General features: G+C 37.9%; 1 protein-coding gene across 2 annotated transcripts in view; it reads right to left on the minus strand.

Moving 5' to 3' along the window:
* raver2 (ribonucleoprotein, PTB-binding 2) overlaps positions 1-26,938 on the minus strand; it is a 112,430-nt gene that overhangs the window by 73,962 nt on the left and 11,530 nt on the right. For both annotated transcript variants that reach the window (XM_055212596.2, XM_055212595.2), the window contains exon 2: positions 24,004-24,070. In XM_055212596.2, the coding sequence (XP_055068571.2) occupies positions 24,004-24,070 (67 nt within the window). The remainder of the gene's footprint in view (positions 1-24,003; positions 24,071-26,938) is intronic.

Consider the following 26,938-nt stretch of genomic DNA (forward strand, 5'->3'; position numbering starts at 1 on the left):
GACGCTTGTCTTATAATTTTACGGGTATTTTCTGGGACCAAAGGTCTGTGTGAATGGGGTTATAGTCAGAAAAGACATGAAACAAGAAGAGAACTATAACTTATTTTCATAGAGCATTCTAAAGCAAATGTTTTGAGCATAAAACACATCCAAATGAGACAGGAAAAACCCTGAGTCAAAACACTGAAATGTAAACTACTTCACATCGCAATTCCCATGCGGAAAAGATAATGGTTCCGTTAAATGCTAGCATTACCCAGCCTCAATATTCAAATGCATTCTGCTCTACAGCAGACACGACTTTGGCCTTTGTCCTCCTGCAAGTGCATGTTTAAGTGCGAGAGTGTACGTGTTCCTTCTCTAAAGCCGCCTACATTTGCCACTGCATCAATTAATGATGATCTCCTTCTGTTTTACCGGCATCAGTCATCTTGTTGAAGTGGTTGTCGGGCTGAGCAGTAACTCCCACGCGCTCCCGTAAAAAGCCCCTCTACAGCTTCAAGTGGACAACGAGACCCCCACGCCGCTATTGGATCCATTTGCGGCCCCCTCTATCGATCTTTATCATCTGCGAGATTGAAATGCATGCTGGGTGATTCTTTCTGTGGAGTGCTTATGCTGTTTGAATCATGTGTATTTAATCATCACCTGTACTAAATACACCCTTCCATTCCAGTTATTATCACCTTAATATGTTTAATAGGTAAACCCCATTACCCCATTTACAGGTTTAATAGGTAAACCCCATTTACAGTTTGATTGAAGAAAATTAAACCTATTCTTAGGATCTTTACAAATTGTGTAAGGTCACAATCCAATCCTGATGGTCCTTAATGTAAATACAGTTGATGTGAAGCTTACACGTTTTCATAAGATTCACTCAACTGCTTAAACAGTTCTTATATTTACAAGTGTCTGCACTGAAACGCTTCTCTTCCAATTTATGATTCTCAAAGGACGACCGCAGCATGACAGGAGTGTCCAGTGTGGGCAGCCGCTTCCTGAATTTTTATCATTGATCACGCTGGTAGTTTTTAACGGCTATGATTTGTCACTGTACGCGATGATGAACCGTCCTTTGGGTGTATGTGCAAACGCTCGCACCGCAATTAATTTCAGCCCTTGTAAATCAGTCATTCGGAAACTGGGCATAGCAAACAACGACGCACATAACAAGAGTTGAGGCGTGAAATGACAGCATGTGGGCTTCTAATGGTGTTCTTTTCCTCCCTTTGGGACTCGAATTCAGCTGTTATCTGTGCCGTCTCTCTGCGTGATAAGCCACTGCTGAAAAAGTTCAGATCTTGAGATGTTGTATCGATGCTGAATGTTGCGCTATTGTCTGCATATATACTGTATAATAGAAAGTAGTCTAGATAGAACTGACAAAGTGGAAACATTTAAGAGCAGCTCAGGTGTTCAAAAAGGGTTACCCACTATCTTCAAAGACAGCTTGGTTTTTGGGAAGTAAGTACTTGTCTAGTTTCAATTGGGTAAAAATGCTGAAAAGAGCATCTAGCTGTTTTTTTTCTGCTAGGCATGCACCTTTATAAAGGCAAAGTATTGCAATCCTATAGAAAAATTGGAATATGATTTTAAAATTTTAGGTACGGTGATGTTTGTTTATGTGAGCATGTCAATATATGGGTGATTCTCACAAAAACTTGGTTTTAAAAATGTCAACCATGAAAATGTAAAAATTGCTTAAATTTACTTTTTTCCCACCAGACATTGAAAAACAAAGTCTGGAGTAAATGGGAACATTAATTTAAAAACTTTAACTTATCATTTAACACTTTTTGTAACATAATTTAAAAAATTAGTCCTAAAAAATATCATTACCGCAACAGTCAGAAAACATCAACACTGACATATTTTCAAAATGACATGACAAACCTGAAAGAACATAATTTGGAGATTCTGCACATGCATTTAAAATCAAAGTATTATGCTTCTATTAATTAAATTAACATTTAATAAGCATCTGTTGCGGTAATGATAATCAAAATGTCGTGTAAGCATTTCTGACAAGACAATATTTCAAATTAACTGTAAAAAAATTATCTTACCTGGTAGCCATCTTGAAGTAACTGGTCCATGTGCTTGGTCACTCAAAATCAAACTTTATTAAAATTCTGTATGTGTGCTTAAACTGTTCTCAAAAAGTGTTGCGGAGGATGAGAACATCAGGCATGGACACATAATTTTCCTAATTTTTCTTCATTATTATTATTATACATGAATATTCAGTAAATATTTTTTCTGTCATCTAAAGTAGTCTAGCAAAACATCCATTTATTTTTTTTTCTTAATATTTTTGTGTTAATTTGATTAAATTCCAACATAACGCATGTTCAAACACAGCCGGACACATTGCGGTAATGAGAATTTCAGCAGAAAATGAGATAAAATTTACAATTATAAATTCTTATGTTTGAATCACACATTGTGCAAGGTAGAACACAGTATTGTGTTAATTCTGATGCTTTTTAATGTTACTATATTACACATTTTAAAGCTAAAATCATTAGTGCCGTGGTGTTTCAATGGTTTCGTGAAAATCACCCATATACTGTTTGTAAATACAAAGCATACAAAGTATCGTAAAACATATAAATATTTTATAATAGTAGTCAGCCTGATGTTTTATTTACTACGATAAATGCAGACATTTAGGTGACTCAGTTATTGATTTCATGCACATTTAATCCACTTTAGAAACCTTTCACTATTACCCATTTGATAAGTGATTACTGAAGGATCATTATCAGCTGCATGACTTGCAAGTTTTCTAACAGAAACCATGAAGGGGCCGATGCTTAAATTTACCGGCATCTCGTACAAACTCTTTTCAGCAATTTTTTAAAAACAAACAAATCACTCCTCTCCAAACACTAGCAATGGGGAAAGAATCTGTGTTTATTATTTAATATAGATTTAGCTCAAAATACCATATAGAAAATGTATTATAGCATGATAAAATTGCCAGTGGGTGTGTCCTTTTAAATGCAAATGAGCTGATCTCTGCACTAAAAGGCAGTGCCGTGGTTGGATAGTGCAGATTAAGTGTATGTGTTATCCCCTTCTGACATCACAAGGGGAGCCAAATTTCAATTACCTATTTTTTCACATGCTCGCAAAGAATGATTTACCAAAACTAAGTTACTGGTTAGTTCTTTTTCACATTTTCTATTAATTACTTGGTGAAGGATAGCTCTACCTCTGCCATGTTATGCTCTATGTGACTTTCACGACACGCCTCGGTTTCCGTAGTACGTAGCAACTAGTAAAATATTGGTCACTTAAAATAAAAGTACAGCACATCTACTAATAATATTACATAAATAAATCTGTTTTTACCAATGCAAAATAAGTTGGACACGATGCATCGCAATGCAAATGCTCATTTGTATCCGATGCATCGCATCGTTAACTTTTTATGCCAATGCACCAAGCGAATCGGGGAATCTTCCCATCCCTAATGATGGTACAAAACACTTAGGGGTGTTACCAACATCCACAACACCCAAATGCCAGGAACTAATTACATTTAGCCATTTCTTGCTCTTTATTGGGAAATTTAGCATTTTGTTTAACACAGTAATATCATAATGGTATGCAAGTGCTGTAATAAAATAGAAAAACCCCCTTAACCTTTCTGTTTTGCTATTAAATTATGAACCATAATTTTTCTTTAATGTATCTCACATCTTAAAGATCCAGTGGAGAAGAAGGTTTCTCTTGCATGATTGATCAGCGCTTGGTCAATGTCAGGGTTTCCCACAGCACATTTCAGTTCAGGCGGCCCGCCTTAACTTGGAAACCCTACCGCCTTAACTAGGTCGTCCAAAAAAAAAAAACATTTTGCTGCACAAAAGGCCGTCAAGTGCATCTCGGAGAATAGCGCGTACGCGCTTCACACCGTGAGTGGGGACGCGCGCCACATGGCCGAAATGAGAAAGACGTGGTCCGGACCGTCGCTGTCTGGAGGATAACTAGCCAGTTGATAAAACCTCTCGGAGAATAGCGCTGAAGTGCTTCACACCGTGAGGGTGCACGTGCACCACATGGCCGAAATGAGATTTGACATAGTTCATCATGTCTGGAGGATAGCCAGTTGATAAAACACGTGTCCGTGAGAACTCTAAGTGGACTTATGTTTTGGGGTTATTTAAGCCTGTTATTGTATTCGTCTATAGTTCTTGCAAATTTAAAGTAAGTTAGCTGGTGACTTAGTTGTTTAAGCAACCTGCTAGCTAGGTTTCACGTGCCTGTTGATTAGATATAATTGTTGAGCGCTCTTGCTCACTTTATTATGTGCATTATTTACATGCTACAGTAGTTACACTCCTTTAAGATAATGTAATTAATAGTGGGAAATAATCAGTTTTTACCATTTTTTGCACCATCTATCGTCGTTCGCCTGACGTTCTACAACATCTGCTTTAGTTTGTGTTTATTAACCCTTTAGTTTCACTTCATCACACAGCTATTTTCGTTAGAGGCATCTGTTAAAAACATTTAATTCATTAATAATCCAGTATGTGTTCATTTTCTGTCATAGTTTCTTCAAAGTTAAGTTTAATTTGAGTGTTTTAAACAAAAATATTAAAATTTTCATCATGACGCATGATCGTCCCTTTGATTACCACGCCCTCTGCCCCGCACACTCGCCCAACCCTACCACATTAACTAACCAATTTTCTGTGGGAAACCCTAAATGTTGCCTAAAAAACATTTGACTGGATTTACTCTTGCTACTAATAGTGACAATAAAGTGTTAAATTGAAAATAATGATCATACACATATTTCAGTAGCTGAATAAAAATAACAAAACACTAAGTGCATATTTCAAAATACAACCATTACTACTATGTTACCATCCATGTAGGCCTACATTAAAGCAGGACCATGTAAAATGTGTCTTCATTAACGGACAGTGCAGTTGGGACAAAAGTCCCATTGTTTAACTTTAATTCCCATGCCCACCGCATCCATTGTCATCCCGCTGCCTGTCTGGCACACCACACATTCCTTTAAAATTCCATCCTGGAATGGATGCCCCAACGAAACAAATGAGCTTTTTTAACTCTTTAACCGTGCTAGATGGGAAAATCCTTAGTGGTTGATGATGGGCTCTCAGCGTTAAATTAACATGCTTTGTTTCATATCGTGCAGCCTCTAACAACTGCTTTCAATGCACAAAGCCAATTTGTCAGGCTTACTGAGCCGAATCTTGGGTAAACTTTGCCTAGGAGATGGAAGATAAATATTCCTCATTACCTAAAAGGAAAAGACAACAGCCCGGAGCTAAATCCCTCCACGTGATTGCATGTCTGCTTGCACACACAAATACAAATACATACACACCCTCTGTTCGGTAATTATAGGAAAAAAACTTCACAAATGATTCTAAAAACCACCGTTAGGAGGATGGGACAGAGAAAGTACAGACGTAGTGGATTTTATGTGCACAAATGTTACTGGAAAAGCCAGGCAGTCAGATAAATGTGAGGCAGAGACAAAATAGGTCTTATCTCTAATGGCCTAGACACTGACAATTCAATTAAAGATGCCGCTTTGTAGGTTGTCTTGCATTACCTTCTCTTGCAGACACTTTTCTCCCACTGCTGAGTTAAACAACATCCTGTCTCACTGTACTTCCACAACATTCCCGCATTAAATGCAACATATTCCTATACAATGCCATACAGAGTAATTCTGTAATATTAAAAATATTAAAAACAGACTTACAGAACAGAAAACAAGAAAAGTGTACATACACGGTACTGTTTTTAACATCTTTCATTTGCGGAAACCTTGCTTCATTGTTCTCTCAAAATGTGTTTCTGTGCAGTTGTGCAGTTATCACAATGTATAAACACACTGTCAGCTACAAAAAAAATATTTGCAGTTCAAGGATTTAGTTGAAGGCTAGACATTTAGACTAAAACAAGGCAATTTTGGGATGTCAGGGAAATTTATAGGGGTCATGACATGTTTCTTTTTTATTATTTTATTATGTTCTCTGAGGTGCGCTGTAAAAGTTGTATCAACTTAAAAAAATATATACTTCAATTGGTAACACCTAAAAAAGTTTATTTAACTTCAATTTTTCACCTAATGTAAAATTTTTAATTGAAAATGGTTGATCCAACTTTTCACTTTTTACAGTGTTTTTTTTTTTAAAGCATACAAATTTAAGTAATTTGTGACCTTTTCCCACCTTGCTTTATCCTCTGTGCTTTTCTCCTTTAAGAGCGTTTGGCCTGGCACGATCATGTACGCCTATCATGATAGCTAATTTTCATAAGTCGGTTAATTGTCAAAGAAATAACGTCGACAGTCGATATTATTGTCATTTCAAGACCATTTTATGAACTGATTATATATGACAATAAAATAACATAATAATGCAAGTAGGGGTGGGAATCTCTAGGCACCTCACGATTCGTTTCTATTATGATTCAGAGGGCGGCGATGCAATGCTAAAAACTATTATCTGAATATTTTTTTTGTGTGTGACTCGATACTTTGCTTTCAAAAGTACCAAGTAATGACCCATAAAGAATTAACTTCCAATTTATTTTATTAACACTGCAAAGAACCAACAGAAAAATAAATGTGTGTCTGAACTAGCAGACCTCCTCTGGGTGGAAATGTGTAATATGGTTTCTCATGTTTGTCGTGTTTCCAAAATATTTTAGTTTTTGACATAACCTACAAATACACTGTAAAAAAATCAGTAGAAATTTCAATGTTATTGCAGCTGGGTTGCCGGGAATTTACCGTAGATCCACATTCACGTTATTTACCGGCAAGAACTTGTTCAAAGTTAAATAAATTTTAAATATCAACATGTATTTATCTTTACAGAATAAAACTATACAATAACAGCCTCATGCAAAGCATTCTGGGAACCAGAAATCATTATCAACCTTTTTCAGTTTTTTGCTTCAGATTTTGTTTCCCAGAATGTTTTGCTTGATGCCGTTCTTCTTGTTTTACTCTATAAAGACCAAGACTTGTAAACGTTTCTTGTTCATTTAAGTTTGAACAAAATGTTGCCAGTTAATAACATTAATTTTAATCTATGGTAAATTACCGGCAACCCAGCTGCAATTTCTACGGATTTTTTTTACAGTGTGGCTCTTGTCTAGCTCATCCGCCTTCAACTTCATAGAAGCCTAAATTTTCCACACGTCAGCGTTTGACGAGGAGGGTGTTGGCATTTCACGCTCAGCCATTGCTTCGGATTGCGTCTCTGCTTTTTATGTGCACGCCACAGACTGTTCAGGCGCTGCACCTTCGCGCTTCAGAGTTCCGCTTTTTGCACTTCGTCAATATTACTTTTTAGAATTTTTTCCCAAAAATCGATTTTTGACATTTGTGAATCGATTCAGAATCAACCTCCCGCATCGCGATGCATCTAAGAATCGTTTTTCCCCCACCTCTAAATGCAAGTACATCCTTTTTAAGAACACAACTTTGATTTTTGAGAATATTAACATGAAATTGGAATGTAGAAAAAAATAATATTAAAAATATTAAAAACATAAATAAATATTATAAAATATGCATTTAAATTTTAAACCGCTAATAGTCATTGTTCAGTGTACAGGGTTTCCCGCAGAAAATGTGTTAGTTAAGGTGGTAGGGTTGGCTGGTGGGCGGAGTCGAGGGCGTAGCAATCAAATGGCCGGGGCATATGCGTCATGATGAAAATTTAAATATTTTAATAAAATAAATAAATGAAATATTTATTTTTAAAACACTCAAATAAAAAAATGAACACATACTAGATTATTAATCAATTAAATGTTTTTACCTCTAATGGGAATAACTGCGTGATGAAGTGGAACTAAAGGGTTAATAAACACAAACTAAAGCAGATGTTGTAGAACGTCTGGCGAACGATGATAGATAGCGCAAAAATTGTAAAAACTGATTATTTCCCACTATTAATTACATTATCTTAAAGAAGTGTAACTACTGTAGGATGTAAATAATGTACATAAATAAAGTGAGCAAGAGCGCTCAACAATTATAGTGAACAATTAATCAACAGCCACGTGAAACCAGGTTGCTGGCAGGTTGCTCAAACAACAAAATCACCAGCTAACTTACTTTTTTGCAAGGCTGGCTTAAATAACGTCAAAAAATAAGTCCACTTACAGTTCTCACGGACACACGTTTTATCAACTGGCTATCCTCCAGACATGATGGACCACGTTTTATCTCATTTCAGCCGTGTGGTGCGTGTTCATGCTCGCGGTGTGAAGTGTGTCTGCGCTATTCTCCGAGATGTTTTATCAACTGGCTAGTTATCCTCCAGACAGTGACAGACCACGTCTTTCTCATTTCGGCCATGTGGCGGTGTGATGCACGTATGCGCTATTCTCCGAGATGCACTTGACGGCCTTTTGTGCAGCAAATTTTTTTACGCACTGTCACGTTTATAATAGCTACACCTCAGATATTAACACTGGATGTTATGGTTATGTTTAAGACGACTTTTTATTTGTATAGCTCTTTTCATTGCTTTTCGAGACATACCAACTCGTTTACGTGAATTTCCTCTTCTCACTTCTTATTCACGTCGGAGATTTATTCTTTTAAACTGTATGTATTCACCAGAAAAACGTGTGTTTGTGCACGTGCACGCACATGTGGTCCCTCTACCTAGACAGTCAGAGGCAATCGCGATCAGGTTAAATGCTAATGACATTCATTTTTATGGAAACAAACACACATATAAACACTATGCCAATATATCGCCTCTAAAAAACAACAACAACGAGGTCATGGTCACTTATCGTGCGATAAGTTAATAAAGTCATTATTGCAACAGGCCTACCTATATGCTGCGACTACAACCCAGTTTCACTAGAAATACAGCTACTCAAATGGCATTTTTAAGCACATTTTCTGTTTATTCATGTCATAGACAGCCAAACAATCTCACAAGCACAACGATAAAAGTTTTAACCACTAAATGAAGCATATAAATCAATCACTAGTGAACACAGACATATCATTCTCAGCTAGTTTGTACAAACACCACAAAGTTTTTACTCTTTTAAACAGAGAAGTGGAGGACTATGTCTTTATGTTAACAAAAATTGATGTAATACAGTGGTAGAGAGACGTTGTGAGATACCCTCTGCTACCCCTTAAGTGTCATACTTAAGGGAAAAACTTAAGGTGCTTTATGCAACCGGGCCAAGACCTTTCAGTCTAATTCTATTCTTTCTGCATATTCCATCATCTAAAATTGAATCAAATAAAACATTCTCTGTTTTAACCTCTCGACGCGCACTAATTCGTGGGCGTGATGGCGTCGTTTTTACGCTGCTAACAACATCTAACGTTATATAGCCTACTGTCTACAAACATTATATAATATTAATAATAACATTAATATACATCGTTTAAAAGGTCTACAGGTTTAGCATCAGTGTATGGTCTCTGTTTTGAGATACAGATGCTCTAGCATGATAAATGTAGTATTTTGTTCCAGAAGTCCAGATGACAACATGCAGAATATAAACGGGATTCCTTACCTTGGTGTTAATATAAGGATCGCGAGTCGAATCCAATCTGTTTCAGATGTGTGAATAACCCATGAAATCAGTCTAATAGAATTCATCAAATGACCATTTTTGTCCACAAATGCGTATAATCCATGAAATATAGATATATAGTCTGTTGTTTACATCAGATTTCGCATGAACGTGTATGAGATGGAACCACAGCGGTCATGTCAGCTGGGGGTTCAGGGATTTTTTTCAGTAAGTTTCACATTCCTGTGCCGGCTTGCTAGGTGTTTGCTCAGATTTGAGGTGAAAGTTTTCGCTGTAGATAAAAGTTTTATTCCCACGCAGAGTGTAACAGTAATCTAATTACTGTTTTTGCAATAGTAATCCCTTACTTTACTCGTTACTTGAAAAAAGTAATCGGATTACAGTAACGCGTTACTTCTAACGCGTTACTGCCCATCACTGCTTACAAGTGCAATAAAAAAAATCCAAAGTACCAAAAAACACGGAGGGGAATGGGGATGGAGTATTTAAAGGTAAGTGAATGTGGTGTGTTATGATGTGTGTGCGCGAGCGTTGGTTGCCCAACGAGGACGATCGCTCTGCTCCTTCACAGACATATCATGTACACCTGACATTGAGCTTTTATCTGTATCCCTACGACCCTATTATTTACCAAGAAAGTTCCCGCAGATATTTTTTAAGCTTGTGTATATTCACCTGAAGGCTAACCTTGATACCTGTATGGATATCCAAACCATTGTAAAAACTGTGCAAAGGCTTTTATGGATTTTGTCAAATGCACAAAACTATGTTATGGGCGACTTTAAACATTGTAATATGGGAAAGTCCCAGTATGCGTTCATGTGTAAAATGTGCTGCCAAATCTCCCTTAAAAATATATTTTCAACGAGGTGTTTGTTCCAGAGTGCAGTTTAGCCACTAGTCAGACCAGTAAACCAACAGAGACTGGAACTTAAGTTCTGTCCAGTTGCGTAACCTCGACAATGCATCCTATGAAACCGTGAATAGGTCAGGCATAGGTGTTGACAATGCAATAAATAGTCTACTTAATATGGTTTCAACACATCTTGAGGGGGTAAAGACTTGTAGGATTAGTTTTTAGTGATTTTTCATCAGTTTTTTATTGTATCAGCCTCATATCTTAGTGGAAAGACTAAAAAGGTTCATAATATTATTTCTGATATGTTTGCTGATGGATTTTTGGGTTTTATCTGATGTTATTTTTTCTTCTACAGAGTCATATTATATAATAAAGACCTTATACATCTTTTATTAACGCAAATTCATTTTAACGCCACTAATTTCATTAACGTGCGTTTAACGCAACGCCCAATTTCTGTTTGACCCTTGGTCTAGCTAGCCCACAGTTGATAAATTGAGACACAGCCTTAGACAGTAAATGTGACCCATGCTGTCTAAATGAGTCGGAGGTTTTCATAAAAATAAGAACATTATGCACTCGTCTAGCGAATCCAACGCTCTAAATGGTCATTGAACATTTAAAATGATCTTTTTTTGTACGTTTTTTGAGAGGTGTACCGTCCTAAATGCTTAATTAATACACAAAGGATGCATGTCCACCCACTTGCGTATCTCATTTTGGTTTTAGTTTTAAAACATACAGGAATTAGAAAATAGAGTGCAGGACTTGCTTGAGGTTAAAATAGTTATAAAGAGAGATAAAGTTCGGGTCCTAATTAATGGTAAAATAGTTATTAAGAGCGACAAGACTCGAAAATGATCTTCCTCGCACTGACTGACACATCTGAAGCACGTGCACACAGAAGTGCGAGTGCCCGACCCTGATATGTGTACACAGAGACAGAATTACTGTTTTAAAAACTGTTTAGTTATGTCTTAAGTGAATTTTGGTTAACTGTTAAGGAAAAATATCTGATGTGTAACATTATATTAGATCCTTACATTATAGACGGTCTGAGTTGCTAAACTGATCTCTTGAACAAATGCCTCGTCGTAAATAACAAATGTTTTGGTTTCCTAGGTAATCTATGTGTTGTTGTTTTTTTGCTTGTTATATAAATAAACTACGTTTAAAGACCTTTGTTGTTATTTATTCTTAGCGGAGTTTACCGGAAGTTACGTGCGGACCGCGACAGCCGCTTGTTTACAGATCTAATCCTGTCTTTCTCAATGCCAATCGAACAATAAAAGAAAAAAAAGTTTAACATATATTGATGTTGTTTTTTACTTGGTGCGTGCCAAATCTAGTAGTTTTACCAGTGATTTTAATGTACAGATGTGGTAATTTTTGTGGTAATTTTTCAAAAATAAGTCTAAATGATCTTCTCCTTTATTTGTATATATCTCCTGTGTTATTATGTCTCATAAAAACAATGTCTGAAATTTCAGAGAATTACAAAGTGAAACTTTCAGTGACCTACAGATAACAGGTGGAGAAAACTAAAAGCAAAAAGTATACACAATGTGGCTCTGTGATACAAACCATTGCTCTGTTTGCATGAGCCACCCACGGAGATTTAATACACCTGAATACAGCTTTAGAGTATATGTTACCAATCCATTTATCTGTGGCCATATATAAAATTACTCCACAGCTACTTTTTCATTCGAACAATGACAATGTGAAAGGTCGCGGAAAGTGTGGAGTTTGGAAACATTTATTCGGTTTGGTGAAACAAGTGTTGCAGAAATTACAAACTAGACCTTAAACATGCTGATAAAATAAACAAAAAATCCAAATATTGGTTTCATGTTAAAATATTTGGTTCCATACTACAGATAAAGTCTAGTCGAAGGCTCCGGCAGAAAATGGATACAATCACACATCACTAGCTTTTATTTGCTCGAAAGAGGGAAAAGTACACTTAAGGTCAGGCAGCATGGTTCTTTATTTACATCAGTAACATTCCACTTAGTGAACATAGCACTGGTGCAGCCCTGAAGAGTAGCTGCCATCCTTTCCAGGCAATCCAAACATTTATAAAGCTGGAGAAATCACAGCCTCTAAAGGAGAGAGCTGTCCAGTGTCCACCATTCTTGTTTGGCATTTAAAGACATTGGACGCATTTATACGCACACACAACTCGTATTCGAAAGAGGCTTCAGCCATAAAACACTGTAGGATTTGCAAAACAGAGCTGATTTTATTAGATTCAGCTTGTCAGGTGTGTGTACTGTGTGTCATGCAGCAGTGTAAATTCTTTTTATGTAATGGTGAGAATCAGTAAAGACAATACAATATTACATCGATATTGGTCACTATAATACATTTAATGAAACTATGAAGAGAATATATTTTATTGCTACTGTATATTCTGTCTGACTTTCGTTTGGAAAATTTAAATTTTCCCAAAAATATTTATGTGAAAATAAATATGCAGTATTTTTAATTATTTAAATACTGAGTGCTGTAAAATACAGCAAAACCCCACCACCACATTAACAGTTTTTTTACCTCACTTTATTGTTCACACACTATCAGAAAAAATGGTCCAAAGATGGTCCCATGCTGTTGGGAAGTACCCTTTAAAAAGGTCCAAATATGTATCATTTAGGTACAATTGTGTATACATTTGGTTCCAATATGTACCTTTGAGGTACTAATATGCACTTTAAAAATGGCTGAGTTACTTTTGACCCACAGGGCTCTAATTTAACGATCTAAGGGCATTGTCTAAAGCGCACAGTGTACGGTCTAAACCGGCGTGTCCGATTCCACTTTTGCTAATTTAACGACGGGAAAAATGGTTTGTGCACCGAACGCAGTGTCAAAAAGGGTTGTTCCTATTCTTGTAATAAGTAATGGGTGTGTTTTGGGCGTAACGTGCAATAAACCAATGAGAGTCTCAGCTCTCATACCCTTTAAAAGCCAGTTGCGCTGGCACCATGGCTAATCCCTATTTAGATGACGGATTTTGTAAACTGAAAAACTAAGCGGAGGAAGAAGACCCCCAGTTTAAGATTAATGTTAAAGGACAAGTTCGGTGTTTTACACTTGGAGCCCTGTTTTCGGATTGTTTATGATGAAATAGAACGGTTTTGACTGAAATTTTGACATATGCAGCTGCCCCGAGAATTTTCGGGTGTTTCTTGTATCACCTCCCACCTCTATAATGGGTGTATAGGTGCACAGGAACAAGGGGTGTTCACTGATATGCCTACACAAAAATCGCTGCAAAAGATGCTTTCCAACAGGTGTTTTACCGTTCGTTGTAAACTTGTGGACATATTTTCCAAAATGCCTCACACCTATATATTCTTCCGTTGAGAGCTTGAATAATAGACACTCCAGCCCAGTTGGTGGCGATAATCCGCCTTTGTCAATTGCAAGAATACAAACGGGTTCCCGGCGCAGAGTAATACCGTACCTCACAGCACATCTAATACAAGTCAATGGAGTTGGCAAAAACTACGATAAAACCTGTTGGAATGCGTCTTTTGCAGCGATTTTTGTGTAAGCATATCAGTGAACATCAGGTTTTTACCGTCGCAAACGAAAATACCTATGATGCAGTTTTTTACCTGATGGGAGGGGTTCTGGTGGACCAATCACAGTGCTTGCGGTCCGCATAGAACTGAAATTTTTGCGAGGTGCACATCAGGCTACGCAGAGCTACGCACAGGCTACGGATAGCCTACGCCGTAGTTACGGCATAGAACTTACGCGCAACTATAAATCGGGCTTTATGGGTCAAAAATAACCCAGCCATTTTTAGAGTGTGCACTTTTTGGTACCAATATGGTACAAACGTGTACTTTTTGAAAGGGTACAGGCCCAGTGACAGCTGGCAATAGTGTACATTAAGCAAAAAAAGTCTAGAAAGTAGGATGAAAAGACTTTTAGCCAGCAAAACCTGGCACTGATCCTTAAACAGGACAGGTCTGATATCAGACTTGCACGTCTTGTAACGAGCATCTGAAATGAGAGCTTGCCACTATTGTCACTATTTTGGTTTTGGAAGGCAGCTCTTCTCTGGCAGGCCTTAAAAGCATATGTTCATATCATTGATATGCCTACAGTAGGAACATTCATAATGCAGCTATAACATGAGAGAGAAGGGGGAGGTGTGTAATTCCCTTACTGTACGCCTCTAGCATCGGGAATATCAAGAGCACATTTCAGCTCCGGGCTGTATGCCAGGCAAGACAAGTATTCTCTTCTGTAGTTTCCTTTTTTTCATTTTTCACTGTCATATAAACTGTCGTTCTTTTCCTCTACAGTCCCTATCAATTTTTCCTCGCCTTTCCTCATTTCATCTCTTGGAAATTCATTATTCTTTTCACACTCCATGGATCTTTTAGTTAAACTCAACTCCAATGGTTATACTGTAGCTTCCCATAAACAGCAGGTCTATTAACGAACTGTAAAATCCTTCAACGCAAGAGGTGGAGTGAGTTTCGGCTCTGTATTGAAAGAGCAGAAGTACAGATCCACTGTTTAAGCGCACCTCACACAGGCATCCCTGAAACCGGAGCATCTGCTGGGGTGCTGGCAGGAGGTGACAAGCTCAGAACGGCTAGAGGATGAGATCATCACGGCGTTTCACCTTTATCCCCAGATACTGCTAATGAGAGCATGTGGGAATGCTTGCCATGCTGCCCGAGGATTTAGGCACTGACGACATTCAAAGGGACAGGATTCCAATATTACTTTTAGGTGCAGGTTGATAATCAGCCATAGGGTTAGCACTAGACTATACAAAATACCTATGTGTGAAATATGCAGATGTATTTGTGGCAACTGTACGGAGGGCACACACTTAACGTGATTTAAATCAGCGATCCTTAATAATATACTTCAAGGTATACTGAGGTTTTAAAGAGTCATGGTTTCAAAACCACTTAAAGGAACACGCCCACATTTTGGGAATTTAGCTTATTCACCGTATCCCCCAGAGTTAGATAAGTCCATACATACCTCTCTCATCTCCGTGCGTGCTGTAACTCTGTCTGACGCAGCCCCCGCTAGCTTAGCTTAGCACAAAGACTGGAAATGCATGGCTCCAGCTAGTATACTGCTCCCAATAAGTGACAAAATAACGCGATCATTTTCCTATTTATGTGTTGTGATTTGTATAGTCAAACCGTGTACAAATAACAAGGTGATATGAGACACAGCGATCTTTTAACAGTAGTCATACTGAGAACTATATTCTCTGAAGACGAAGCACTGCCGCATGGGCGGAGTGATCTGCTCGCAGCACACGAGAAGCCCCTGGTGAGGAGCAGAGAGTAGTGATGGCGAAGTGAAGCTTTCTTGAAGCAGTGAAGCTTTCAACCCAATTGTATCGGAAAAAGGTTCATTACTCGAAGCTTTTCAAATCAGAGCTCAATGAGGACCTCTGCTGGTGAAAGTGCTGTTTCACAACATGTTCCACAACCAAACAACGTATTAATTTAATTATAAAAGCAAAACTTAATGGATTTACAAATTAAGGATAGATTCATAAATAAATGTAACACTATATTAAATACATGACCAAAGCATGTTCCATTTCATGCGAATGGTACTTCAAACAAAAATAACAAATTAAGGATAGACCTTGTCTCAAAAGTATAAAGTGTGAACCAATTAAAAAATATATCATGGTATTAAGTGGTGCAGAAAAGGCTTTTTACTACTAATATATTCTATATATATCATAAACTCACTATACAGTAATCGATTCCGTGTAATGCAATACTCCAATACAACCCATGAGGGCGCGCCGCGCATCGCACAATTCTAAACATTTGAATCAGATAATGAAGCAGTCACGTGGGTGTGTGTGAAACGAATCTTCGGACGTCATTGGTCACGTGATTTTGCCAGAACGAATCAAGCTTCGATACAAAGCTTCAATGAAAATCGGTTCGTTTTTTTGACACACGCTTCGGAGCTTCGGTGTCACTGGTAACATCACTAGCAGAGAGTTCGGTCAGAATTTTGCAAATCACTCCGCCCATGCGGCAGTGCTTCGTCTTCAGAGAATATAGTTCTCAGTATGACTACTGTTAAAAGATCGCTGTGTCTCATATCACCTTGTTATTTGTACACGGTTTGACTATACAAATCACAACACATAAATAGGAAAATGATCGCGTTATTTTGTCACTTATTGGGAGCAGTATACTAGCTGGAGCCATGCATTTCCAGTCTTTGTGCTAAGCTAAGCTAGCGGGGGCTGCGTCAGACAGAGTTACAGCACGCACGGAGATGAGAGAGGTATGTATGGACTTATCTAACTCTGGGGGATACGGTGAATAAGCTAAATTCCCAAAATGTGGGCGTGTTCCTTTAAGTTTTCTGTGATGCTGTTACCAAGGTATGAGCAAAATTTATTCAATTATTAAGTCATGTAATAGAGGTCGACCGACATGCTTTTTCTCTGGCCGATGCCGATTTTTTAGAAATCAGGGCAGCCGATGGCCGATATGTTTGGCCGATTTTCTATATGTACATAATAATCAAAATGTTCTCATCATTATTAGCAGATATTTTAAATGCAAAAATTTCACTATTTAAGTCAAAGTATTTAAAAATATATCTTTCTGAAGAGTTTTACAACCTCCTCTGCACCATGCATTTATCAGACACAGATATTACCTGACACTCTGCTGTCATCATCTTTGATCAGTTTTTTACAATGGCTTTTATTGCTTTAGGATAAAATCCTTATTTGGTAGACCTGATAAAATATTTATTCATCATAAAGTTAATATAGTAAATGTCTATGGTTTTTAGTTGAGACTGTTATTTAGGGCAAATCTTTCTAAACACATTTACATTCTTATTTCTGAGACGCTATAAGTGACTGATTGTGCTGACAGTGACGTCTTGTGAGTTTAGTGTTGGGACAGATCTGTTGTTTCAACCGTTCATTCGAACGAATCCGTTCAAAGGAGTCGGTTCGCGAATCGGACGCGCTGTGTTGTAATCCAGGCTGAGCAGCGCAAAACTGTAAACAAAGTCTTACTGTAACAACACGAAAAACATTTCCTTTGTGGATATGATTTGGTCTTCCGACCTTTCGCCATCGGGTCAGTTTTGTTTTGAGTAATAAAAGCAGGGAGACAGAAAGCGTGCGCGCGCGGCTCTTCTCTCTCTGTCACGCAAACAAAATTCATCATCACTCATTAATCACATGAAATGAGCCTAATCTTTGCACGGACAGTGCACCGCGAGACATAAGCCCGTCGCGCTGTGGTACTGGCTGCTTAATTTGCGCGATCCGCCATCATTTAGTAAAGCTGTTTGTGAACAAGGCATGGCTGCACACACACGAGACGGGAGCGATCTGCTTGCAGCAAGAGGCAGCGTCACGAGTTCTTCAACAGCGCTTAGGTGCCCGCAGATGCGCCTGCCTATTAATCGGCCTAATTTTGCAGCAAAATCGGGCAAAGCCGATTTTTTAAAATATGCCAAAAATCGGCCAATTAATCGGACGGCCGATAAATCGGTCGACCTCTATCATGTAATTGATTTTGATGTTTACATCTAACAGGGTTTCCCGCAGCACTTTGCAGTTCAGGCGGCCCGCCTAAGCTGGGAATCCCTACCGCCTTAACTAGATCGTCCAAAAAGGCCGTCAAGTGCATCTCGGAGAATAGCGCAGACGCACTTCACACCGCGAGCGTGCACGCACGCCACATGCCTGAAATGAGATAAAGACGTGGTCCGTCATGTCTGGAGGATAGCCAGTTGATTAAACGGGTGTCTGTGAGAACTGTTAGTGGACTTGTGTTTTGGGTTTATTTAAGCCTTTTATTGTATTAGTCTATAGTTCTTGTTTATTTAAAGTAAGTTAGCTGGTGATTTTGTTGTTTGAGCAACCTGCCAGGCTGCACCTGCCTGTTGATTCAATATAATTGTTGAGCGCTCTTGCTCACGTTATTTATGTGCATTATTTACATGCTACAGTAGTTACACTCTTTTAAGATAATGTTATTAATAGTGGGAAATAATCCGTTTTTACAATCTTCGCGCTATCTATCATCGTTCGGCAGACGTTCTATAACATCTGCTTCAGTTTGTGATTACCGTATTAACCCTTTAGTTTCACTCCATCACGCAGCTTTTCCCATTAGCGGTATCTGTTAAAAACATTTAATTCATTAAAGCGTAACTAAACCCCTGTTCTGAGCCTGACGCAATTTTTGAAAAATGTAAGAAAAGTGGGCAGATCCCAATGGAGATAGAGGGGACAAACTAAGCTCGTACCAAGTGTGTGGTGAGCTTGAACCTGCTTACGTTAGGTATTTTTTTGGACCCAACATCCAATAGGAAAATTCAACTGCAGTAGCCACCGTTCAACCTGAAGAGGGCAGCACTAGCTACGTTTACATGGACACATTTTGTCTCCATCGGATTAAAATCCTTTCGATTAATAAATCCTATCATAGCGTTTACATGAACACTTAATAATGTGATCGGATTGATGTGCGTGTTTAAATGACACAAGATTTACATCAGATTTGATCATTTGACATGCGCACATTGCATAGTTTCACGCTGTTTCAAGATTTGCTTTGTGCCTCAGCTGATTATAAAGCAGCAGCAAAAACACCCATTCACGTGTGCCCAAAAAGCATATTTTACTTCACGCAGTGCTGCAAGGACCGTTCGCGAGAGCGAGTCCAAACACACGCGTTTGTGGATCAGAGAATAAATCATGGACTGACCGGACAACGCTGTCTTGTATCACTTTATGGGGAATTGGAAGGATAATAGGAACAAGATTAACAAGACAATCACTTCTTGTGACTTCCTTCAACAAAACAACTCAAATATTTGCGTCACATACAGTTGTGTTCAAAATTATTCAACCCCAACTGAAATTGATTGTTTTAGCCGGTTTGACATTGATTTTGATCATTCAGTCATCCTGCTTAAAATTACATCAAAGAGGCATGTGTAGGTCAGACAAATATAACATAACATTTATAATGAAATAACCACAAATGTCTTTTCTGTGCTTACATCATTATCAGTTCAACCCCCAAGTGACATTCAATTTTAGTACTTAGTACAACATCCTTTTAAAACAGCTTTTAAACGTGAAGCATAGCTTGACACAAGTGTCTTGCAGCGATCTACGGGTATCTTCGCCCATTCATCATGGGCAAAAGCCTCCAGTTCAGTCACATTCTTAGGCTCGCGCACTGCAACTGCTTTCTTTAAGTCCCACCAGAGGTTCTCAATCGGATTTAAGTCTGGTGACTGCGATGGCCACTTCAAAATGTTCCAGCCTTTTTTCTGCAACCATGCTCTAGTGGACTTGGAGGTATGCTTGGGATCATTGTCCTGTTGAAAGGTCCAACGTCTCCCAAGCCTCAGGTTTGTGACGGACTGCAACACATTGTCATCCAATATCTCCTGGTACTGAAGAGAATTCATGGTACCTTGCACACGCTGAAGTTTCCCTGTACCTGCAGAAGCAAAACAGCCCCAAAGCATGATTGACCCCCCGCCATGCTTCACAGTAGGCAAGGTGTACGCTTCAGATAGCGCACAGCAGTCGCAGTTAACATCTTTTTTCTGCCACGACCAGGAAGCGTTTCAACAGTGCCCTTTGCCTTGAATTTGCGAATGATGCTTCCTATGGTGTCTCTTGGTATGCTTAACATCTTTGCAATCTTCTTATAGCCATTGCCCTTCCTGTGAAGATTAATCACCTCTTCTCTTGTCTTCCTGGACCATTCTCTTGACTTCACCATGTTTGTAACCACACCAGTAAATGTTTAGAAGGAGCTGAGTATCACAGTCATTTTAAAGCTGCCTAATTGGTGCTTATTAGGCTTTATTGCTGTTCCCTGACATCCACAGGTGTTATCAATACCTGATTGAAAACACTTCAATGAACCTCTGTTCTTCAGAGTGGTAGTTCTTTAAGGGGTTGAATAATTGTGTCAATGAAGAATTCACAAAAGAAACATTTACTACTATATTACAAAACCAATTGATGTCATTTTAGTTGCATATGGTTCTTTAAGAAGTCCTTGTAGGATTTCATTCTGAATACAATTACAAATGTACACTAAATTCCCTAAAACCCTTAACAGCATTGGGGGGTTGAATAATTTTGAACACAACTGTATCATTGCACGTGTGAATATGCTCAACACTCCCGTCCTGCAGGTGGCGGAAATGCACCTTTCAGTTGGTTTGCCAACCGCCATTAAAAAAAGAAAAGATGGCACATGCGCAGAGCATCCCAGTTTCAGTTATCCATCCGATCAAGTGTATACATGTCCTTTTGAGCGGATTACAAAAGGTATAAACCACCCCTAACAAGCGGATTAGATTTTTAATCAGATTGGCACTTTTTAGTCCGATTGAGGTGTTTACATGGAGCATTTTTATTCAGATTGATCAATTAAACGGATTACAAATGTCCATGTAAACGCAGCTAATGAGCTGTTTTTACACCATATATTGTAATATTGAAACAATTTATATACAAACGTCAAAAAACTTACTAAAATCAACAAACAGCACTAATAAAGCATCATTCTTACAGATCATTAACTAAAAAAAGTTGGTTTAGGGTTAAGTTACTCTTTAATAATCTAGTATGTGTTCGTTTTCTGTCATGGTTTCTTCAAAATTAAGTTTTATTTGAGTGTTTTTAATAAAAAAAAAAACATTTTCATCCTGACGCGTACACCCCGCCCCTTTTATTGCCACGCCCCTGTACCGCCCACCTGCGTAAACCTACCACCTTAACTAACAAATTTTCTGCGGGAAACCCTGTCTAATATACAGTATATCACAAAAAAAATTTGGGAAAGACTATTCAAATTTAAGGCTTTATTTTTACCTGGCATACATGTTGTATGTTGCGTAAAGATAAAATGTATTGTGTCTCGTTGAAAAGTTTATTGTATACGCAGACATTTGACAATAACACATTTTAGTGTTGAAATGGCAATACCGCAACACAGTGAAATCGTGGTATTTAGCTTAAGGTTATAATGCTTTCAAAATCTCATTCCGGCCCATGCCTACTTTACAATGAAGTATTTGAGAGCTTTGTTTTTTCTAGTATTACTGATTTTTTTTATCTTAATGTTTCAGTGGTGCAAAGCCAATCAATTATTTTTTAAGTTGAACAAGTTTACTAACAATAACGTGATGCCGATGTGCTCTAAATCATAATTAATTCATCTGCGTGTTGTAAAAAATTAAAATAGATTTTTGCCACAAGATTTCAATAACCTTTATTATGAGCATTTTGCAAGCCCTGATGTTTGAACATTGAAAATGTCTTCATTGTTTTTTTGACCAGGCTTGTTGTTCCCATCAAAACAGCATTAACTCAAGACAAAACTTTGCATTTAAAAGATAAATGTTTATCAATTTTGTAGCTGAAAGATTTGACAGGATGCATTTTGAACAATCAGATAAAATAGCACCTTGGTCGCACCCCATGAATAGGACTAAATATATTTTATATGTTTATCAAACTAAACTTTAACAAGCTTATAATTATATCAACTCAATGCAGTCTGGTTTGTACCTGGTACATACCGTCTGGTATGTACATATGGCTTACATATGGTCAAGATCTTGCACGTGTTATTATTATATAAACATTTTATCAGATATGGTATCATATAAATAATTGTCGACAGGCCGTTGAATTATTCGAAAATAATGCACACCCAAGGTCGTAATGTGGCACAACGCGAAGTGTCAATTATTTCGCTTATACCACGATTACCACAGACATTGCTCTGGTGGTCATTTTAAGACATTTGACAGGGTAGGTGTGCGTTTATCAAAAAATAATGCATACACATTTAAAATTTCTTAAGCAATCAGAATAAAGCATTCAACATCCACGTGGTATAAATATGTGGGTGAGTCATGACCGAGGGGCAACCTTCCGATCTCTCTAATGAAGCCAACACGGAAGTGACTAAAACTGCAATTCATCGACTGGCCACTTGAGGCTGACTCCCATGTTAAAAATGGCCAACTTTACAGTAGAAAATAATATGTTTACAGCCTGGTACAAAAAGTGTTTTTGGCCTATATAGCTAATTTTGCCCTTCATGACAACTGTGAGGGGGGTGAATTTTTTTGTAACTCATCTGTTTAGATTATATTAAGCCTTAAACTTCTGCATAATTAAGGGCGTGGCTGCTTGAGTGTCGGTTGAACAGCCACCGCTGTCACTAGACTCTCGCTAGGCGGGCGTGGTTTCACCTCAGCTTCACCCATGTCCCTCCACTTTACCCATTTTCGGTTTTCCGCAAGTAATTCGCGGGGACGCGCGGCCAAGATGGCGACGGCAGGCAACGCCTACTTTAAGCTTCAAAAGCGATCTTCACAAACCAATGGGTGACGCCACAGACACTACGTCCATTTTTTTACGGTCTATGGTCATGACAGTTACCGACAGTTTGAGGATCCAATGCAGTTATGAAGTTTAGACACAAGATCTTTCTAATACTTTTCATTGGTAAAATATTTGCAAAGCACACACACAAATGGTGACCAATATTAAAGATTTTTGGGAAAAAAAAACTAAAAATTACAAAATTTGGAGATCGGACAGTGACGACATGTAAAAAGTATCAAAAAATTCTGAAATAATGGAGGAAAATACAAAATTTTGAAAACATTGATTACCAAATGTACTGCAGTCTAAAAAATGCTGGGTTGTTTTTAACACCTAAAGTCTGTAGAGGAGCGCTTCCCGGACTCAAAATGTTAGCTTGAGGTGCTCTTTGGATGGGCAAATTATATATGAAAAACAAACAAAAAACTCCAAGGCACTCTTTTTAGAAAAGTAAAAAAGCCTTTATTGCTATGGCTTGGTCATAATAAACCTTTAAAACACTCAGGTCATTATAAACCTATAAATCTCGGACGCGTTTCAGCATACAAGCCATAATCAGGGAGTCAACTGACGAAGGCTTGTATGCCGAAATGCGTCAGTTTTCTAAAGAGAGTGCCTTTGGAGTATTTTGTTTGTTTTTCATATTTGTTTTTAACACCGCTGGGTTAAAAATGACCCAATGCCAGGTTATTGTTGCTCAACCATGGATTGTAATAACCCAGCAGTTGGGTGGAAACATCCCAGCATTGTTCTTTCCAATATTTGCCCGTGCAGCATGGGTTAAAAACAACCCAGCATTTTTTAGAGTGTGACAGATTTTAAATTTTTTTTAAATTACTACAACTTGTTTTGTATAAAAGCCACGTGTGTTATGAGATCTATCTGAAACTTGGTAAAACTTCAAGTTTCAATGTAATTTAAAAGTACAGACAAAATTTTTGCAGGTAGAGGTTTGCGACTTTTTGCAAGATAGAACAATTCTCACTAAGTGCTCATTTACCACGGCAGGATATTAACAGATGCAGTAAGTAGGAAAACGTGTGATGTGAAAAACTCTGGATTCTGATGGCTCAGATGGAAAAGGACCATTAGAAACATGAGAGCAGTAGAATGACTGAAGGAGACCAATTACCTGTTCCTTTGTTCCGGTCCACGAAACAGTATTTGAGCTCGTACTCACGTAGAATGTCATGGACCTCCTGTGAGGGGTTGAGAGAGAGAGAAATGGGTGAAAAAGTGGCACTCGAGGCAATGTTGCAGCAGAAACTATGAATATGCATGCAACATTTGTTGATATTCTCATATTGTATGGATTTCAGAAGAACCCTTGCTGATTTGCTTGGTGTTAACTTGGTGTCAAATATTTTTGCTTCCATCCTCACATATTGTACAGGGCTAATGATTTTATCTATGTAAGATTTAAGATTTAGGAGGAAAGAATTATGTAAGCAGTATCGCAGACTGTTTCTACCTCTAATTTTAAAGTAATTTGGACACAAAATGTTTATTTTAGAAGGGTTTCTAAATTGATCTTAAATCAAATAGGGCACATAAACTTTTCCGGCAAAACACTTTTCACAATTGACCTATGGCTAAGCAACGCCCCCTCCACTCACTCGGACAAAGAATCAACATTCGGTGACAGGCATTATGGCAGCTGTCACAGTAGGAGACATTTCACAGGAGGCAATTGATGATTTTTTTGGAGACAGAAAGACTATATATCATCTCGTCACCAAAAGGGCCTTAACAATGCATTGGAGGGTTATATTAATAATTTTATTGTTAAGAAGGTCAATGAAAAGCTTCAGCTCCAGGCAAAAATGTACAGGTCACAGTGTAAATGCGATAAACTGCACTTAGTTGCCATCATGATCAAATTAAATATGTACAGGTTGCATACGTTTTCAGGACAAGCCCTTTTACCATCTTTTACAAAGAGTACCTATCCGTTAGTTTGGTGCTACAGTATTTACATGAATCATTCAGCACAACATTGCTATTACAAATAGGGCTGCACAATTAATCGAAAGAATCGATTCATACATAAATGCGATCTTCATTTTAAATGATGGCGATTCATTTGCATATACAGTATTTCCCTGTATTTAGATGCTGCATTCACGTGTTCACGTATTTACATTACAATCCAAGATGCTATAATATCAGTCAAACTTGCTAACACACTCATACAGGGTAAAACCAAACCCTATTCCTTCACCAATCAGACCCGATCGTTTCTCTCCTCTCTCATCTCATTTGCGGCATTCCGCTGTCACTCGCTTGATACGACATCAAGCCTGGTTCATTTGAGTTAACGGAGCATTACATTCACAAATCACAAACATACTACAACAATTTATGATTAACTAAAATAGTAGTCAACTTTATAATGTTAATAGTTAATATTCTGAAATTAGACATTCTTTATGATGCGCATCTTAGAAATGCGACCTCCAGAGGCTGCAGGCTTCAGATTGAGAAACGACCTCTGTGTTACCACCATTACAAGTTCCCCATTAGAAAGGGTTTTTAGCATGAGAGAAACATTGTAACATGTCTGCTTTTCTCTCTGATGCCTTAAAATGTTGATCAATTCGTTTTTTAAAGGTTTAGTGTTTTTAAAGTTTTAAGGTTGGCCAGTTTGATAGTACAAAAAGCACAGGTGCTTTTTAACAGCAAACAAATTTTAAATTACTATAAACTTTAAGGGGTCTAAAATAAGGAAAAGAGACTTTTAAGACATGTTATTATAACTGAAAGTCCTGTAGCACATTTTTTTTTAAGTTAAGTGCATAATAAATGTTTTTGTAAAAAAAAAAGAGAATCCGGATCTCAATTCCCACGGAGAAAAATTGTGATTCACATTTTAGCATGAATCGTGCAGCCCTAATTACAAATAACATTTGTTATCTTGGTTATTTACAGATATGTTAATGAAGCTAAGTGACATAATGTACAATGCAGAAGCTAACGTTAACATTTTATAATGTTAGGCTAACACAGTGCTTCTCAATTATTTTCTGTCACGCCCCCCCCCTAGAAAGAAGTAAACATTTCGCGCCCCCCAACTTTCCGCCGCGACTGTAAATAGTATAATTTGTCTATAAAATGACACATCTGCAAAACATTGTATCCTTATTAACATTAAAGAAAACACAAAAATAGAAATATCGATCAACTTACAACAAAGAATAACTTTATTAAAATTTTTTTTTATTCTGTAACAAAAAAGAATTAAAATGCATCAAATTTGCCTGAAAAAAAACAATCCTTATTTAAAGTATAATATTTTTTGACCATTTGATTCTGAAAAATTAAATTAAATATAATCAATAAATAATAATAAAAACTTAAGCGGCTTATCAGCGTGATTGGGGTGTAATGTCTTTAAGTGACAGTGCAAAAAAAAAATCACTTCCTGAAAAAGTATTTTCCCCGGGGTCTCGCGCGCCCCCCCTGGTGTCGCTTCGAGCCCCCCCTGGGGTTCCCGCCCCACTATTTGAGAAGCACTGGGTAGGCTTGCCGCGATAGTCGGTGAAACGGTGATAAACGGTGCTTCAGCCTCTCACCGGTTAGATCACTTGCCCACCGCGACACCGTTCACCGTCGTTTTGATATTTTCGTGTAATTAATTCATTTAGTTTCGTTAGAGAGAGCAAACACTAAGAACTGAATGTGTCTGCTGACTGAATTTAGCGGAGCTGAACGCGCGTCACGTCACAGAGCAGCAGGTGTCAGATTTCATTTATTTCTGTCAGAGTTTGCGAGGCGAGCTGACTGATGATGACAGAATCCGCGTGCTTACTCGTTTTTGTTATAATATACATATATGATGTTTAATATAAGCGAGATCGTTTTGTTGTTGTGTTTTTCATCAAGAAAAATAATAAACCCATCATTCAAGCAGCGCTTTTATGGAGAAGTAGCCGGTTGCTCTGCTTGGGACTTGCGGGTTATGTGAGAATTACCTGTGCACATTGACTCAAGCACTTAATTAAACCAGCTGTTGCACTGGCATTGCACGCAAATTCATACGCGAAACAGTTGCGTAATTCAAAAGTGAA

Source organism: Misgurnus anguillicaudatus, chromosome 8, assembly GCF_027580225.2.
Source record: "Misgurnus anguillicaudatus chromosome 8, ASM2758022v2, whole genome shotgun sequence".
NCBI lineage: Eukaryota > Metazoa > Chordata > Actinopteri > Cypriniformes > Cobitidae > Misgurnus > Misgurnus anguillicaudatus.